This window comes from Notothenia rossii, assembly GCF_949606895.1.
Source record: "Notothenia rossii genome assembly, chromosome: 5".
NCBI classification, from domain to species: Eukaryota; Metazoa; Chordata; class Actinopteri; order Perciformes; family Nototheniidae; genus Notothenia; species Notothenia rossii.
In genome coordinates, this window is record NC_136903.1 from 52,068,894 (window position 1) to 52,085,682 (window position 16,789).

The 16,789-nt window shown below is 43.6% G+C and overlaps 1 protein-coding gene across 4 annotated transcripts in view; it reads left to right on the plus strand.

The window, feature by feature from the left end:
* plxnb1b (plexin b1b) overlaps nt 1-16,789 on the plus strand; it is a 164,398-nt gene that overhangs the window by 79,469 nt on the left and 68,140 nt on the right. For all 4 annotated transcript variants that reach the window (XM_079681199.1, XM_079681198.1, XM_079681201.1 and 1 more), the window contains 3 exons: nt 1,225-1,310; nt 2,365-3,535; nt 15,339-15,521. In XM_079681199.1, coding sequence (XP_079537325.1) covers nt 2,375-3,535; nt 15,339-15,521 — 1,344 coding nt within the window. In that variant the 5' untranslated portion in view covers nt 1,225-1,310; nt 2,365-2,374. The remainder of the gene's footprint in view (nt 1-1,224; nt 1,311-2,364; nt 3,536-15,338; nt 15,522-16,789) is intronic.

Sequence of the window (16,789 nt, forward strand, 5' to 3'; positions counted from 1 at the left end):
CCCTGCGTTTCATTGTTGGCATTGTGCCATGCCTTTACCCCCATTCCCATATACAGGAGGTGTGTGTGTGTGTGTGTGTGTGTGTGTGTGTGTGTGTGTGTGTGTGTGTGTGTGTGTGTGTGTGTGTGTGTGTGTGTGTGTGTGTGTGTGTGTGTGTGTGTGTGTGTGTGTGTGTGTGTGTGTGTGTGTGTGTGTGTGTGTGTGTGTGTGTGTGTGTGTGTGTGTGTGTGTGTGTGTGTGTGTGTGTGTGTGTTTTCTTTACCCACCTCCCTTTGGATAAGCCCCACTGGAGATCTGCCTGAACTCGTAGGAGATAATCCTGCTTCTGTACCAGTGATGGTGTTGGGAGGCGAAGGAGGAGGAGAGGTGGAGATAAAAGGGAGGGGAAGAGGAGGATTTACCGTATATGGAGTGAAAAAAAGAACGAAGATTCATAACTCACTGTTTTAATATTATAGTATTTCACAAAGAAACAGCTAACCAAGAGGTTCAAGTGCTCAAACAAGTGAACTTTTTAAGGTTCTCATGCCATCTTCTTCTACCTCACAGGAACTTGTTTATCTGGCAGGGACTCCAGAGGGTTTTGTACCCTGTATCCTAGCAATGAGGGAGGATTGAATGCTGGTACAGAGTGTGTGCGGCACTGAAAGCCCTCTTGGACTGACACTACTCGACTTGGCCTCTGCTGAGGGGCTTTTACACGCAAAAACGGATGTAGTCAGTCGCACAGAGGTCTGACAGGAATTTCAATGGCTACAAGCTTCCCACGACTCTTAGTGGACTGCAGAGAGGCAAAAGAAAATACAAAGTGTTGGACCATTGGGGTCTGTGTTTGTGGCAAACACTCAGGCTTGGGTCAATGCCTTCAAGGCTGAGGTTTTTCATCTCTGCACTTGCTGCTTCATATCACACCTGGGGTCTTAGCATAGGATATAGCTGCCCAAAGTATTGCCCTTGGGAAATGTAATATCGTTTTTGATATCTATGTTTTCATGAATGTATGAACAAAGCTAATTGCTGCATGGCAAATAGTGGCACTTTGCAAATGCTTTTTTAATCGAGTTCTGTCGTCAATGTGCTGTTAGCTAAAGTTAGCAATTTCAGTTAATAACTACCAACAATATTTTCTTGTGTGACCCTTAATTATATGCCGTCTCTTTTACATTGCCACTGAGTATCCAAAACATTTTTACTGATGTATAATGTCCTTCCCCTTTTTTGCAGGTTGTGTTCAGAAGGATGTGTTTAACCCAAGTTGCTGGGTGGTCAAGAGGGGACATGCCTCTGTGAGACACCGCTGGAAACCAATGGTGAGGATCCAATGTCCCAGATCGACCTAATTATTTAGCTTGAGGTATCCTCCAGAGGTGTTTTTAGTTGGATGTCAATTGGTTTAGGCATAGTTACAAAAAAGAATGTCTTCTTGTCTTCCAATAGTTTAATTAGTTATTCTTACATTGTGAATCTGCAGAAAGAACAGACAGACAGACAGATCAAAAAGATCAAAAGTACAAGTTAGTACCCTTTTTCTAGGACCACTTAGGGAAAGTGGATAAGTTTGCTTCGCCCATGTACTGTTCAGTGCATTATAGAGACTGAATACACACTGGTACCTTTTTGTTACCTGGATTGTTGGGTTATGTGAGGTAGATCCATCAGTTTGGTTTTATATCTCACAGTTTAGAGGCTTTATCTACCAGACTTTCTCTATAGAAACTGAAGTGATTCTGTTCTTTTTCTTTTTCTTGCTAAATGCCAGATGTTATTCACCTGATAACGTCTGGTGTAATCCACCCACTATTGCCTTGCCTAGCTTGACTGTATGTTGTTGACTTCTAAGCTCACAGGGACCTTAACCACGCATAGCTGTAATGACGAATGATGTCTTTTGTACTGCCAATTAAACCGTACTAGTCTGGTATTTCCTGCCTGCTTACCAATGAACCTTAAACGGGTCACGTACAACGGTAGATTATGATTGGTTGAGTCCAGCATGTTATCTACCATGTCCCTCAGAGTTCATGACTCTTTAATTGCCTAATGAGGCATTGACAAAATGGCCCCAGCAGGGAGGTGTTTCGTGGCCAGCATTAGCTAACTAGTTATAGGAACACAGCATGAAGGTCAAAAAACACTATACTGTTGTGGAGCGGCGTGAAGTGAGACTCTGGCACAATATAAATAATCGAAACAGAAATGAATAATAATTCAACAAGAAACTGTTTCTGCAACAACATGTCTGATTGTATTGGGATCCATAGCATTAGTTTGGGGGTCTATGACGTGGAAACCATCCATGAAAACCCCTTTTTGTAGTGAACAGCGACATCTCTTTGACATCCTGTCCTCTCTTCTGTCCCTTAGCTCTGCTGCCATGCCTCCTGGGATGGGGTGTCGTCTTTCGGTGTTAGAAGTCCAAACACTGCTGACTCTCCTGCTGCTAGCCGCCGGCTGGCCATTCACCTCAGTACCTAGAGGTGTTGTTGAAGCATCAGACTCTTCCCCCTCCAGTCTTTATCCCACCTTCATCAGGAATGACACTCTGTTCGAGCACTTGGCCCTGCATCCAGACCCCATTGTGGGTCTGGTCTACATCGGGGCCCGGGATCACCTGTTCCAGTTGGATCGATTCCTGCAACCTGAACTTCAGGAGGACACGGGACCTGTCATAGACAGCTGGGAGTGCTTACCTCCTGTAACCGACAGCAACTGCCCTCTGGCTAAGCTCACCAGCAACCACAACAAGCTCCTGCTGGTGGACCCGTACTCCATGGAACTTATTACCTGTGGGAGCGTCAACCAAGGGATTTGCCAGAAACGAAGTCTGGACTCAGTGAATCTGGTACTTTTCTCTACAGAGAGGCCAGTAGATACTCAATACGTAGCAGCTAACCACCCAAACGTCAGCACTGTGGGACTGGTGGTTCGCTCTCATCCTGATAGGCAGCCAGTACTGTTTGTGGGGCGGGGTTACACTAACAGCCACCCACCCATTTCCACGCGAAACCTTGCCCAGGGTTCAGTCTTCTCTTACGAGGAGACCGCTAAGTTGGCTGTGGCTGGCCGTCTCTCAGAATACGACCATCATTTTGTAGCATCCTTTGCCCACCGTCACCACGTGTACTTCCTCTTCTACAGGCGGGACCTAAAGTCACAGTCACGCGAGTACCGCACCTACGTGTCCCGTGTCTGTTTGGACGACCAGGCCTATTACTCATACGTGGAAGTTCCCTTGACATGCCGTTCCAGGGCAGGGAAAATGTACAACCTCTTGCAAGCTGTCCAGCTCGGGATCACCCAGGACGGTACAGACAGTCCGGGATCAGAAGTTCTTCTTGGTGTCTTCTCCACTCGTTCGGCTTCATCTAGTCAACCAAGTGAGGACTCTGCCCTCTGCATGTTTAACCTGGAAGATGTGGACCTCAGGATTAACTCCACCAGAGACTTGTGCTACACACAGATGGGTAAAGAATTGGGATTGGAGGCAGCCTACATCGAGTATGAAGTCAAATCCAACTGTGCCAACCTGCCAGAGGTGAGTCTGGATGGAATGCTTATTTCTGTGTTGCCTTTCATTCAGTTGTTAGAAATCAGAAACAAATGAGAGCTCATTTATTAGTCCAGCAGCGGGGACATTTACAGCAATACATCAAAAGTGACACAGCAGGTAGAAAAGGTAGATAATAATACATGTTAAGAAAAAGCAAACATTAGTAATACAATTTAAAATAAAGACAAATAAGTTGTCTTCCCTGGCAGCATTCAAACAGTGAACACAATAGGCTAGTTGCGCAAGATGGCGTCTATCAACTTCCGGCGGCTGGGTGTGAGCCCGAGTACTTCCGGTCTTCGCCATCACTCACTGTACGGAGGCTCAGTCATTGGTAAAGAGTTGCGTGAATTTCATTCAAGGCAAGACAACTTTATTTACTTAACACATACAGAGGGGGTAAATTCAAAGTAGTACATTCACTGACATGGATATGGCGCCACCTTGTGTCATGTTTACAAAGAAGATTATTGACATTAGGTCTGGCAATACAGTCAATCATTATCCTGGTGATTATTTCGCTTATTTTCCCTTCAAAGAGCCATAATTCCCATCACTAATTGCTGCCCAGGCTTGCCCATGCTTTTACCAGCGGTCCGTTCTGGTAGTTGACCAGGAAGCAAGCCACATTGAAGAGCTCCTCAATGCTTCCACACACAGACAGTGGTATGGCTTTGTCAAATAGTTTGTTCTCTTTGACTCTTCTGATGCACCTCTCCACATGGACCCTAAGCCTGGGCAGCAATTAGTGATGGGAAGTATTCCAACATTTAAGTTGGCTACTTCTACTTTTACTTCACACTAGAACCGCCAGGGGTCACTGTATAGCCTACCTAAAACCACCAACGTGTCAAATGAACGAATGCATTGATTTTCAAGGTACAATGTTATTTTATTTATCATACTAGAACACAATGAGTGTTGCCACTAATCGCCGCGGCATGTGCCTTGGCATTTGTGGCATCTCCCACAGAGGCCACTACTCTGTGGCATCTGTGGCAAGTATATGCCACAGATGCCACAACTTGCCGTGGCAAGTATATGCCACAACTTGCCGTGGCAAGTAAATGCCACAGATGCCACAACTTGCGTGGCAAGCATATGCCACAACTTGCCGCGGCAAGTATATGCCACAACTTGCCGTGGCATTTGCGCATGCTGAACGGGAGTTGCCACAAGATGCCAGAGTTAAGAGAAGTTTTACAGTAGCTGTCACTCGCCTTCCGTGGCAAATGCTGATATTTAAACTCGTATTTATCGTGTAAAATGTCGCTGTTTAGGCATGACTTTATATGACTGATCTGTACACAGGACGGATGTGCGATCTCTATTTTTCAAAAAGATAATAAATTATCATTTATATTCAATTTTACTTGGAATAGCCTACGTGGTTTGCTAAAATAAACAAACGTGCTATATCTATGATAGTAGGCTAAACATAGGCCTATATTGTAATAAAAAAAGAAATATTGGCAAGTGAGCGTTGCAACGAAAGCCCTTGGCAATTGTCGCTTCTTGAGGGGAGTTTCCACTGCTTGCTACGATAACCAGGTGTATTCTTACTAGTAAAGACAAATAATTAAAAAATAAATATCTGTATTCACACAGCAACGTGTACAATGGTGTTATTAGACTTGGCTACAGACTTAGGGCAGCACCATGAGAATGATAAATACTTAAATAAACATGAAGAATGTTCTCTTAAGCATGATACTCCAAGCAATCCTCATTTAACCGTATAAAGTTGATTTAATATGTTGAGGAAAGAGGGTTACAATGTAATATAATTACACCCTTGTTAAAACTTTTTGTGTGCATCAGTAAAAAGGTTATATGTCATGCATGCAAATATCAAATCATTGTGTTGCTAATTAACATAAACAGATTTTGATATGATACGTTGTATTTACTTTATTTATCTAAAATGTTGAAATCTTTGCGTTACAGCAGTGATAAGGGATAGGAAACATAAAATAATAATAATAAAAAGAAACAGGAAATAATTTATTCACATTATTAGTAGATATTTACCTACAGAGTATCTAAAGAATAAACAATATAGCCTACTGAATATGTAAGAATACACTATAATAAACCATCTTACTAAAACCAATAGAAACATATATTTGTCTTTCTTAACCCTTTCATGCATGAATTATGAAAGCCTCACTCAGGATTTTTTTTACCATTACATTACATTACATTACATTGCATTTAGCTGACGCTTTTATCCAAAGCGACTTACAATAAGTGCATTCGACCAGGAAGATACAACCTTTAAGAAAACAGAATCATATAAGTACATCAGGTTTCATAGAGCCAAACATTTCAAGTGCTACTCAACTGGCATTTAGAAAGCCAGCCCTTTATTAGTATATAAGTGCTTTGTTAGTAATTCTATCGCTCGAAGTGGAGTCTAAAGAGATGAGTTTTCAGTTTGCGTCGGAAGATGTGTAAGCTATCTGCTGTCCTGATTTCAATGGGGAGCTCATTCCACCATTTTGGAGCCAGGATAGCAAACCCACGTGTTTTTGCTGACGGGAACTTGGGTCCCCCTCGCAGTGCGGGTGCAGCGAGCTGTTTGGCTGATGCAGAGCGGAGTGCACGTGCTGGGGTGTACGGTTTAACCATGTCCTGGATGTAGGAAGGGCCAGATCCATTCACAGCATGGTACGCAAGTACCAGTGTCTTGAAGTGGATTCTAGCAGTTACTGGAAGCCAGTGAAGGGAGCGGAGGAGCGGTGTGGTGTGGGAGAATTTGGGAAGGTTGAAGACCAGACGAGCCGCTGCATTCTGGATGAGCTGCAGAGGTCGGATGGCACATGCAGGTAGACCAGCCAGGAGGGAGTTGCAGTAGTCTAGGCGTGAGATGACGAGAGCCTGGACCAGAATCTGCGCTGATGTCTGGGTCAGCTGGGGACGTATCCTCCTGATGTTGTAAAGCGTGTATCTGCAGCAGCGGGTTGTAGCAGCGATGTTTGCAGTGAAGGACAATTTGTTATCTAGGACCACACCCAGATTCCTTGCAGTCTGAGTCGGGGAAACAACAGAGGTGCCGATGTTGATTGTTAGGTCAAGAGTGGGACAATCTTTTCCCGGAAGGAAGAGCAGTTCAGTCTTGTCAAGGTTGAGCTTGAGGTGATGAGCAGACATCCACCGAGAGATGTCTGCTAGGCAAGCAGAGATGCGTGCGACGACCTGGGTCTCTGAGCGGGGAAAGGACAGAATTAGTTGGGTGTCGTCAGCGTAGCAGTGGTATGAAAAACCATGCGGGCTAATGACAGACCCGAGCGAGTTTGTGTACAGGGAGAAGAGGAGGGGACCAAGAACCGAGCCCTGAGGGACCCCTGTAGTTAATTGACAAGGGTCGGACTCGGACCCTCTCCAAGTAACCCTGTAGGTGCGGTCGTTGAGGTATGAGGTGAGGAGGGAAAGTGCAGTGCCTGAAACTCCAAGTTCTTGGAGAGTGCGAAGGAGGATCCGATGGTTCACTGTGTCGAATGCAGCAGACAGGTCCAGAAGGATGATGACAGAGGAGAGGGAGGCTGCTTTAGCAGTGTGCAGTTCATCAGAGACAGCAAGGAGAGCAGTTTCTGTTGAGTGACCTGCCTTGAAACCAGACTGGTGCGGATCCAGAAGGTTGTTCTGATGGAGATAACAGGAGAGTTGTTTAAAGACAGCGCGTTCAAGTGTTTTAGACAGGAACGGGAGGAGAGAGACGGGCCTGTAGTTAATAACATCAGACGGATTGAGAGTGGGTTTCTTAAGGAGAGGGTTTACTCTTGCCTCCTTGAGACTGTTTGGAAAGTGACCAGAAGTTAGAGAAGTGTTGATGAAATGGGTGAGAAATGGTAGAATATCAGGAGCGATAGTCTGAAGGAGGTTTGAGGGGATAGGGTCCAGAGAACAGGTGGTAGGACGGGCAGAGGTAACGAGGGTAAGAACCTCACTTGGAGAGAGAGGGGAGAAGGAGGTCAGTGTGTGGGTGAAGGGAGGGTCTGGTGACCCAGCGGTGAGTAAAGGTGAGTCAGAAAAGGAAGAGCGAATATCATCAACCTTTTTTTCAAAGTGGTTAACAAAGTCGCTTGACAGAAGGGAGGAGGGGGGAGTTGCTTTGGGAGGGTCCAAGAGGGTGGAGAAGATAGAAAATAGTTTTTTGGGATTGGAATAGGAAGATTGGATCTTATCTTGAAAGAAAGTGCTTTTTGCCTGAGAGATGGAAGCAGAGAAAGAGGAGAGGAGAGCCTGATAGGTTAGGAGGTCGTCATGGTGTTTGGATTTCCACCATTTCCGCTCTGCTGCCCGAAGGATGGTTCTATTAGCACGCAGTGCGTCATTTAGCCAGGGAGCAGGAGGGGACTGACGAGCCGGCCGCGATGTGAGAGGACAGAGAGAGTCCAGAGAGGATGAGAGAGTAGAGAGGAGAGTTTTTGCAGCAGCGTTTGGAGGCAGGAGTTGGAACGAGTCAGAGGAAGGGAGGGCTGAGAGCACCGATGAGGCAAAGGTAGAGGGGGAGAGGGAACGGAGGTTACGGCGGACAGGAGCAGAGTTAGAAGAGATGAGGTTGTTATGTTTGGAAAGGGGTAGAGAGAATGAAATGAAGAAGTGATCGGATGTGTGGAGCGGGTTTACAGAGAGGTTAGAAGTAGAGCAGTTCCTTGAGAATATGAGATCAAGGACATTGCCAGCTTTATGAGTTGGTGGGGATGGAGACAGTGAGAAAGCAAAGGTGGTTAACAGAGATGTTAGTTCAGATATCTTCCCTGTCTGGAGGTTGAAATCTCCGAGAAGTACAGCGGGAGGGCCAGTTTCAGGGATGTGTGAGAGGAGATTATCTAACTCCTCCAAGAAGTCCCCCAAGGCGCCTGGTGGACGGTAGAGAACAACAATGGTTAATTGTATAGGATGGGTTACTGTGACGGCATGGAATTCAAAGGTAGAAGGAGTGAAATTAGGTAGCTTGAAGAGGGAAAAGCTCCATTTGGGAGAGAGCAGGAGACCAGTGCCACCTCCTCTGCCAGAGGGTCTGGGTGTATGGGAGAAGGAATATGCTGTGGAGAGAGCTGCTGGGATGGATGTGTTGGATGGAGTGATCCAGGTCTCCGTGAGAGCAAGGAAATCCAGAGACTGCAGGGAAGCGTAGCCAGAGATGAAGTCAGCCTTAGGGACAGCTGACTGGCAGTTCCACAGGCCCCCTGAAACGAGATGTTGGATCTCAGTGGAGCATGTGGGATAGACGAGAGCAGGCCTGTGAAATCGATTAGGAGAAACACGGGGCCAGTGATAATTGCGAGAAGACACATGAACAGGAATGCAGAAAATACACATGATTATAGCATGAGGGGCTAGAGAACCCAAGAGAATTGAATAAAACTAAATAACACCAGCGATAGTTGGCGCAAGCAGAGTAGGATTTGCCTCCTCTTTGCCTCCCACGTGACTCCCACAGGACTCTTAATGTCTTTGTCAGTCTTCGTCTGGCTGACGCTGAAGCTGACGCTCCAGGAAAACGCAACCTAAGATGGATACCTGATTGCTCAGTTCTCACAGCTTTGGGGGCACGCCGCTGTAATTAGTTAACTATTTTCTGCTGATGGGCGACAGCAGAGTCTTCCAACCTCTTGGAATGCACACTTGAGGGGCGTGACTCACTGAGACCTGAGTTACAGCTGCTGGACTAGAGCAGATCTGAGATTTTAAAATCTCTCAGAAATCGCCGTTTTAGCTACAATAACTACAGAACAATTATACAGAGTAGAATAAATGAAACAGAGAAGTCTATTTAAACAAGAATATAACTTACAGTGATTGCTGAGTCAGTATCGATAGTATCCTCACCGAGTCTGGATGCACACTCAGTTATTCTGATTTGAAATGCGCTATTTAAAATGTTTTTCGTCTGGGAAGCGTTATGCACTTCACGCAATCAGCAGAGTCTTCCAACCTCTTGGAATGCACACTTGAGGGGCGTGACTCACTGAGACCTGAGTTACAGCTGCTGGACTAGAGCAGATCTGAGATTTTAAAATCTCTCAGAAATCGCCGTTTTAGCTACAATAACTACAGAACAATTATACAGAGTAGAATAAATGAAACAGAGAAGTCTATTTAAACAAGAATATAACTTACAGTGATTGCTGAGTCAGTATCGATAGTATCCTCACCGAGTCTGGATGCACACTCAGTTATTCTGATTTGAAATGCGCTATTTAAAATGTTTTTCGTCTGGGAAGCGTTATGCACTTCACGCAATCAGCAGAGTCTTCCAACCTCTTGGAATGCACACTTGAGGGGCGTGACTCACTGAGACCTGAGTTACAGCTGCTGGACTAGAGCAGATCTGAGATTTTAAAATCTCTCAGAAATCGCCGTTTTAGCTACAATAACTACAGAACAATTATACAGAGTAGAATAAATGAAACAGAGAAGTCTATTTAAACAAGAATATAACTTACAGTGATTGCTGAGTCAGTATCGATAGTATCCTCACCGAGTCTGGATGCACACTCAGTTATTCTGATTTGAAATGCGCTATTTAAAATGTTTTTCGTCTGGGAAGCGTTATGCACTTCACGCAATCAGCAGAGTCTTCCAACCTCTTGGAATGCACACTTGAGGGGCGTGACTCACTGAGACCTGAGTTACAGCTGCTGGACTAGAGCAGATCTGAGATTTTAAAATCTCTCAGAAATCGCCGTTTTAGCTACAATAACTACAGAACAATTATACAGAGTAGAATAAATGAAACAGAGAAGTCTATTTAAACAAGAATATAACTTACAGTGATTGCTGAGTCAGTATCGATAGTATCCTCACCGAGTCTGGATGCACACTCAGTTATTCTGATTTGAAATGCGCTATTTAAAATGTTTTTCGTCTGGGAAGCGTTATGCACTTCACGCAATCAGCAGAGTCTTCCAACCTCTTGGAATGCACACTTGAGGGGCGTGACTCACTGAGACCTGAGTTACAGCTGCTGGACTAGAGCAGATCTGAGATTTTAAAATCTCTCAGAAATCGCCGTTTTAGCTACAATAACTACAGAACAATTATACAGAGTAGAATAAATGAAACAGAGAAGTCTATTTAAACAAGAATATAACTTACAGTGATTGCTGAGTCAGTATCGATAGTATCCTCACCGAGTCTGGATGCACACTCAGTTATTCTGATTTGAAATGCGCTATTTAAAATGTTTTTCGTCTGGGAAGCGTTATGCACTTCACGCAATCAGCAGAGTCTTCCAACCTCTTGGAATGCACACTTGAGGGGCGTGACTCACTGAGACCTGAGTTACAGCTGCTGGACTAGAGCAGATCTGAGATTTTAAAATCTCTCAGAAATCGCCGTTTTAGCTACAATAACTACAGAACAATTATACAGAGTAGAATAAATGAAACAGAGAAGTCTATTTAAACAAGAATATAACTTACAGTGATTGCTGAGTCAGTATCGATAGTATCCTCACCGAGTCTGGATGCACACTCAGTTATTCTGATTTGAAATGCGCTATTTAAAATGTTTTTCGTCTGGGAAGCGTTATGCACTTCACGCAATCAGCAGAGTCTTCCAACCTCTTGGAATGCACACTTGAGGGGCGTGACTCACTGAGACCTGAGTTACAGCTGCTGGACTAGAGCAGATCTGAGATTTTAAAATCTCTCAGAAATCGCCGTTTTAGCTACAATAACTACAGAACAATTATACAGAGTAGAATAAATGAAACAGAGAAGTCTATTTAAACAAGAATATAACTTACAGTGATTGCTGAGTCAGTATCGATAGTATCCTCACCGAGTCTGGATGCACACCAGACTCGGTGAGGATACCAGGTGTTTTTATTGCTCTTGGGGCATGAAAAAAAAGATTTTAACTTTAGTTTATTTTTATCTAGTTTTTTCAAATTTAGAACATTTAAAAATACATTTAAAAAAAGAATTTTAAGGATGATGTTTTATAATAATATATCTTGAGTATTATCATAAAAATAGCACGTTTATTTATTTTAACAAACCACGTTCTCCAAGTAAAATCTATAGAACATATAATGTTTAATCTTTTCGAAAAATAGAGATCGGACCATCAGTAACAGATCATCAGTCTTGTGTACAGATCAGTCCGATAAAGTCATGCCAAAACAGCAACATTTTACGCGATAAATACGGGTTTAAATATCAGCATTTGCCACGGAAGGCGAGTGGCAGCTACCGTAAACCTTCTCTTAACTCTTAACTTGTGGCATTTACTTGCCACGGCAAGTTGTGGCATATACTTGCCACGGCAAGTTGTGGCATATATAAGTTGTGGCATATACTTGCCACGGCAAGTTGTGGCATCTGTGGCATATACTTGCCACAGATACCACATCTGTGGCATATACTTGCCACAGATACCACGGAGTAGCGGCCTCTGTGGCAGATGCCGGAAGTACTTGCCACTGCCTGCAGATGCCACGAAATGAGCCAGGCCCTACTGACCTCGCGGGAGCACGCAACAGCGTAAAGCAAACACTCCCAGACATTTCAATGATTTGTACGGCAAAGTTAGGTCTGGAAACGGCATAACATCGCAGCCCTGCTGCGGGGAAACATTGGCGCTGTTCTGTGTTTGTTCTAATCCGTCAAAATGACGGACTGCTTTCAGATTTTTCCGTCATTGTTAAAAAAAATCCGTCATAGACGGAATATATTCGGTAAACGCGACCTCTGTGTGGTACACTAATGTTTCATTTGATTTCAAACCTTTATTTATTCAGATTGTTCCCTTGAGATCATAGATCTCTTTTACAAGGGAGACCTGCAGCAATTTAAGTTCCGCATGAAACATAAAACAACATAAAAACAAACAATAGAGGATATCATACAACATATTTACATACTTATCAACATTTACAAATACCCATAGTTTAAGAAAGCATTTCACTTAGACGTGCTTTAAAAACATTCAGAGAAATAAAATTGCTCAATTTCAATTTTAGCTATAGACTGTTCCAAGCAAGTGCAGCTGCGCACATAAAAGCTGTCTTACCTAAGACAGTCCTTACTCTTGGCACATCTAACAAGACTACATCATGCGATCTCAGACAATAGCTGCTTGCAACTCTCTGCTTTATCAGTGAACAGATGTAATACGGGAGTTTGCCCAACATAGCTTTATAAATAAATGTGTACCAATGACTGAGCATCCGTACAGTGAGTGATGGCAAAGACCGGAAGTACTCGGGCTCACACCTAGCCGCCGGAAGTTGATAGACGCCATCTTGTGCAACTAGCCTATTAGGTTTTTGAGATATTTATGTTTTGAAGATACTTTATTATTAGATACTTTAGTGTTTTTCCCCCTTTGATTACTATACCAACAAAATATTGTGCCTTTCATCTGTCCAATTCCAGCAAAGTATCATTTCTATCAGAGAGGATGACTTTTATCTGACTTTTTGTAACAGCCAGTTGTAATGCTGTGGAGGAGGGACCTAATTAGATTGACCCTGTGATTAGAGGAACTCTGGGAATCCATGTACTCGTGAATTCTGCATGTAAACTGCATTTGAATGCACATTGGGTTAGCACATCCTCCTGTGTTTAGGACACATAGCAGCACTGACCCCTCAACCTGTGCAGCCGCAAACTGATTGGCTGTAGGGGAGAAGGTAGTGTCATTTAATAGGATTGCTGGACAGGGAGCCATCGATCGGCGGCATTAGCCATACTTAGTTGGGTGGATTTGAGAGTAATGTTTAACAAGGTCTGACAAGGACGGATAAAGACACAGCGGGAAGAGACAAGGCTCTGAAGGAGAAAGAGAAAAACACATTAATTAAGGGATACAGATGAACAGCAGAGCAGGAAATCAGAAGCAAAAGGGAAAGAATATGAAAATGGGAGCAAGGAAGTGGATAGGAATGATATGCTTTTGAAAGTAAAAAAGGGAATCAAAACAAAGAGGGAGACTGTTATGAAATACTTGGATCTGCAGAGAGATTTACAGTGTCATTAAGATTTGAAAGCTCAATTGGATCCTTGCACACAAACAGCAAAGCAGCTTCATCCCTGTTCAGGGTTTGCCAGGACAGCCCATCTGCACCGAGGACAGACTCTCACGCAAACGCTGAGCCGTATGGAACATGCTTTGTTATTGGTGGTCAGGATTCAGGAATCAAAATAAATATTAGTGGCCTAAATGCAACTCTAGGAACCTTGTTTTGTTATCTGACTCCCTCCCGGTTATTACTGCCTTCAGTGTATGTGCTGGATGTCCATATGGTTGCAGCCTGCGTGTGTCACTCAGTACAGCAGTGGTTCTCAAACTTTTTCTGTCAGGCGCCCCCTTTGGAGAAAAAAAAAGTCAGGCTCAGTGGCGGCGCCAGAGATTTATTTTGGGGGTGCTGTGGGGTAGCTTGACTTTTCATAGAGCGTGCTCAAACATTGGGGTTTCCCATTAATGTACCGGTCGCTAAAGTGGAATTTTCTACTGCAATAATCCCCACACACACATACACAGTGTACTGTTACAATGAAGGCTCGATAATCAGCTCACGGCATATAGGTGTAAGCAGGGGTAAAGTGCTATTTTTATAGGTGGTGTGTGGACCTCACATACGGGGGTCTGGGGGCAAGCTCCTCCGGGAAGATTTTTTTTTAAATATTGAAGCTAAAAGCATCAATCTGGTGCACTTTGAGAGCAAAATGAAGAGATCTATGGATACATCTCTCAACACCTATATGAAACAGATTTACTTTTTCTTTATGGATATTTTACAAATCACCCTTTTAAACTTTATTCTTGTTTTACTGTCATATAGTATTTCATACCTGTTTTTCATTTATTCTTTTATTTTTTTATAACTATAATGATCATATAAACGTGTGCCTCGGAAATAATTGTTGACAGTAATGGTGACCAAAACGTTTGAGACCCACTGACATAACACTGAGAGAGTCCTTTTTATTTTATTTTTTTTATTTTTCATTTTTATTTATTTGTAATCTTTTTCTTTTTAATAACCAACTTTTCCTCCTGGTCTCTCGCGCCCCACCTGTCATACCTCTGCGCCCCCCACTTTGGGAACCACTGCAGTACAGTGTAATCACAGCCTCTCATTGGCCCGGCAGTGACACGCTAAGCGGCCCTGTTCCCAGACCGGACTTCATAGCTATTTTAGAAGTCAAAATGTAATTTAGGCTATTCTTAGCATGCAGTCACCCTTGTGTGTTCTCTCCTAATGGTTCGGTTCCCATAATATAGACTAAACGGCTCTATAAACGTTATCAATATGCACTAACATGTGGACATTTTGTTAATTACAACAGTTTGATGTTGAACAGTTTCCTGCTGCATATCAATAGTCTCTGTTACCTAAGATCCATTCATAGCAACACACCAGCCATCTTCATGCAATCCATCAAAACAAGCAGCCTTCAACAGACTCAGTTCTCAAGTTTATTGTCTCTACTTGCCCGGAACAAAAAACAACACGGCCTGCAGCCAGAGCGAAGACTCCCCCCTGCCAGACTGTGGAAGCAAAAACAAATTGTCTGTAAGCTTTAAAGGAGAGAGTACAAGTCAAACCCTAACCCCGCCACAATACATTCGGCAGGGGTTTAATAACCACAGTGAAAACACTGCTGTTTTATTTTTGGCAACTGACTTTCATGCTGAACATTTGAAAACAAATGACTTGAAAGGGGCTTCTCCCCACAATCAAGTCATAGTTTGTTTACATTTCATATATATGTATAGGATGCATTTTATATATTCTTTTGTTATTTAACCTGTGTTCCTCTATCAGAACACTCTGGAAGCGTACCCCTGCGGCTCGGACCACACCCCCAGCCCGATGGCCAGCAGGACGGCCGTGGAGGCAGAGACCATATTGGACAGTCCGTCCGCCCGTCTCACTGCTGTGGCTGTCAGCGTTAGGGCGGGACATACCATCGCCTTCCTGGGAGACTCCAAAGGGAACCTGCACAAGGTAACTTAAGATCTCACTTTATATTACCATATTATTTATATATTTTGTTGAGTTGTATACTTTTTCCTCAATATTTCCCACAATGTTCATACTCCGAAAATCTGTAATATTATCAAATTCATTTATTTGTCTTACAATGTCCCAATGAAGTGAAGTGTGGTAATTGGGTCCAAAAATAGCTTTTTCCGTTGAGGAGCTGCCCGCGGCTAAAGATGTTTCTATTCCACCAATAGTCGACAGTTCTGGCGATTAGTTGACTTGTCGTCGCACGTTTATGATAAAATTATTTTTAATATTATGATTTTTAGTTGCCATGGGGCTTTAATTTTGAAAATGTAAGGAGTGCAGCTGTGTGCCTAAAATATACATGTTATGCAATAAGAAGAAGAATAGTTTTACCCTATATTTTGTAAATTATAAAACGTAATGAATCAATCTTGTCCACTTTGTAAGCAACATTAAGAACAATGTTGCACTTCATATACTATGGTGATATGGATATAATTGAAAGCAAACATGTTGATGCTGAACTTGCTGAAGTGATATGTCATGCAGTCCTAAAGTGGCAGAATATGAGTTTGCCTTCTTGGTTTGGAAAAACAAGCCTCCTCGTTATTTTCTAACCTTCCTAACTCGTAGCCTTTGGCTACAAAACTTCAATACATCAGCTCGTCTGGGAACATGATTTCTGACTGAGTCACGACGGATACATTTTCAACTGCAACTCCAGTGTACCCATGCTACTTACTGTGTGTGTGTGTGTGTGTGTGTGTGTGTGTGTGTGTGTGTGTGTGTGTGTGTGTGTGTGTGTGTGTGTGTGTGTGGGGGGGGGGGTGGGGGTGGGGGTGTGTGGGGGTGGGTGGGTGTGTGTGGAGTCTGCAGTGGTACCGCCAAACCCCCGACCCGTCTTGTAACACGGAGCCCGTTTCCTACACCATCAGGGCCGGTTCTAACCAATTTGCTGCCCTAGGCGAGATTTTAGCTGGCGCCCCCCCCTGCCAGAAAATCGTTCAGTAGAACAAACAAAAGTACAGATGGAGCGATTCATTTCGGACAGTTTGAAACGCGAGGGCCGTGATTGGTACGTGATCTGCCCTCGCTCAAGGGAAAACCACCAGCTTGACTTGAGACCGCCCCCGTGATAGATAAATGTAATTATAATGAAGCCAGCTGCAATGGATCATTGATCCACCAAGGGGTGCAGTGGGGTTCCACACTGGAGCTCATGTGAAATAAAGTCAGATACAGTACGCTGGATGTACAGCGGA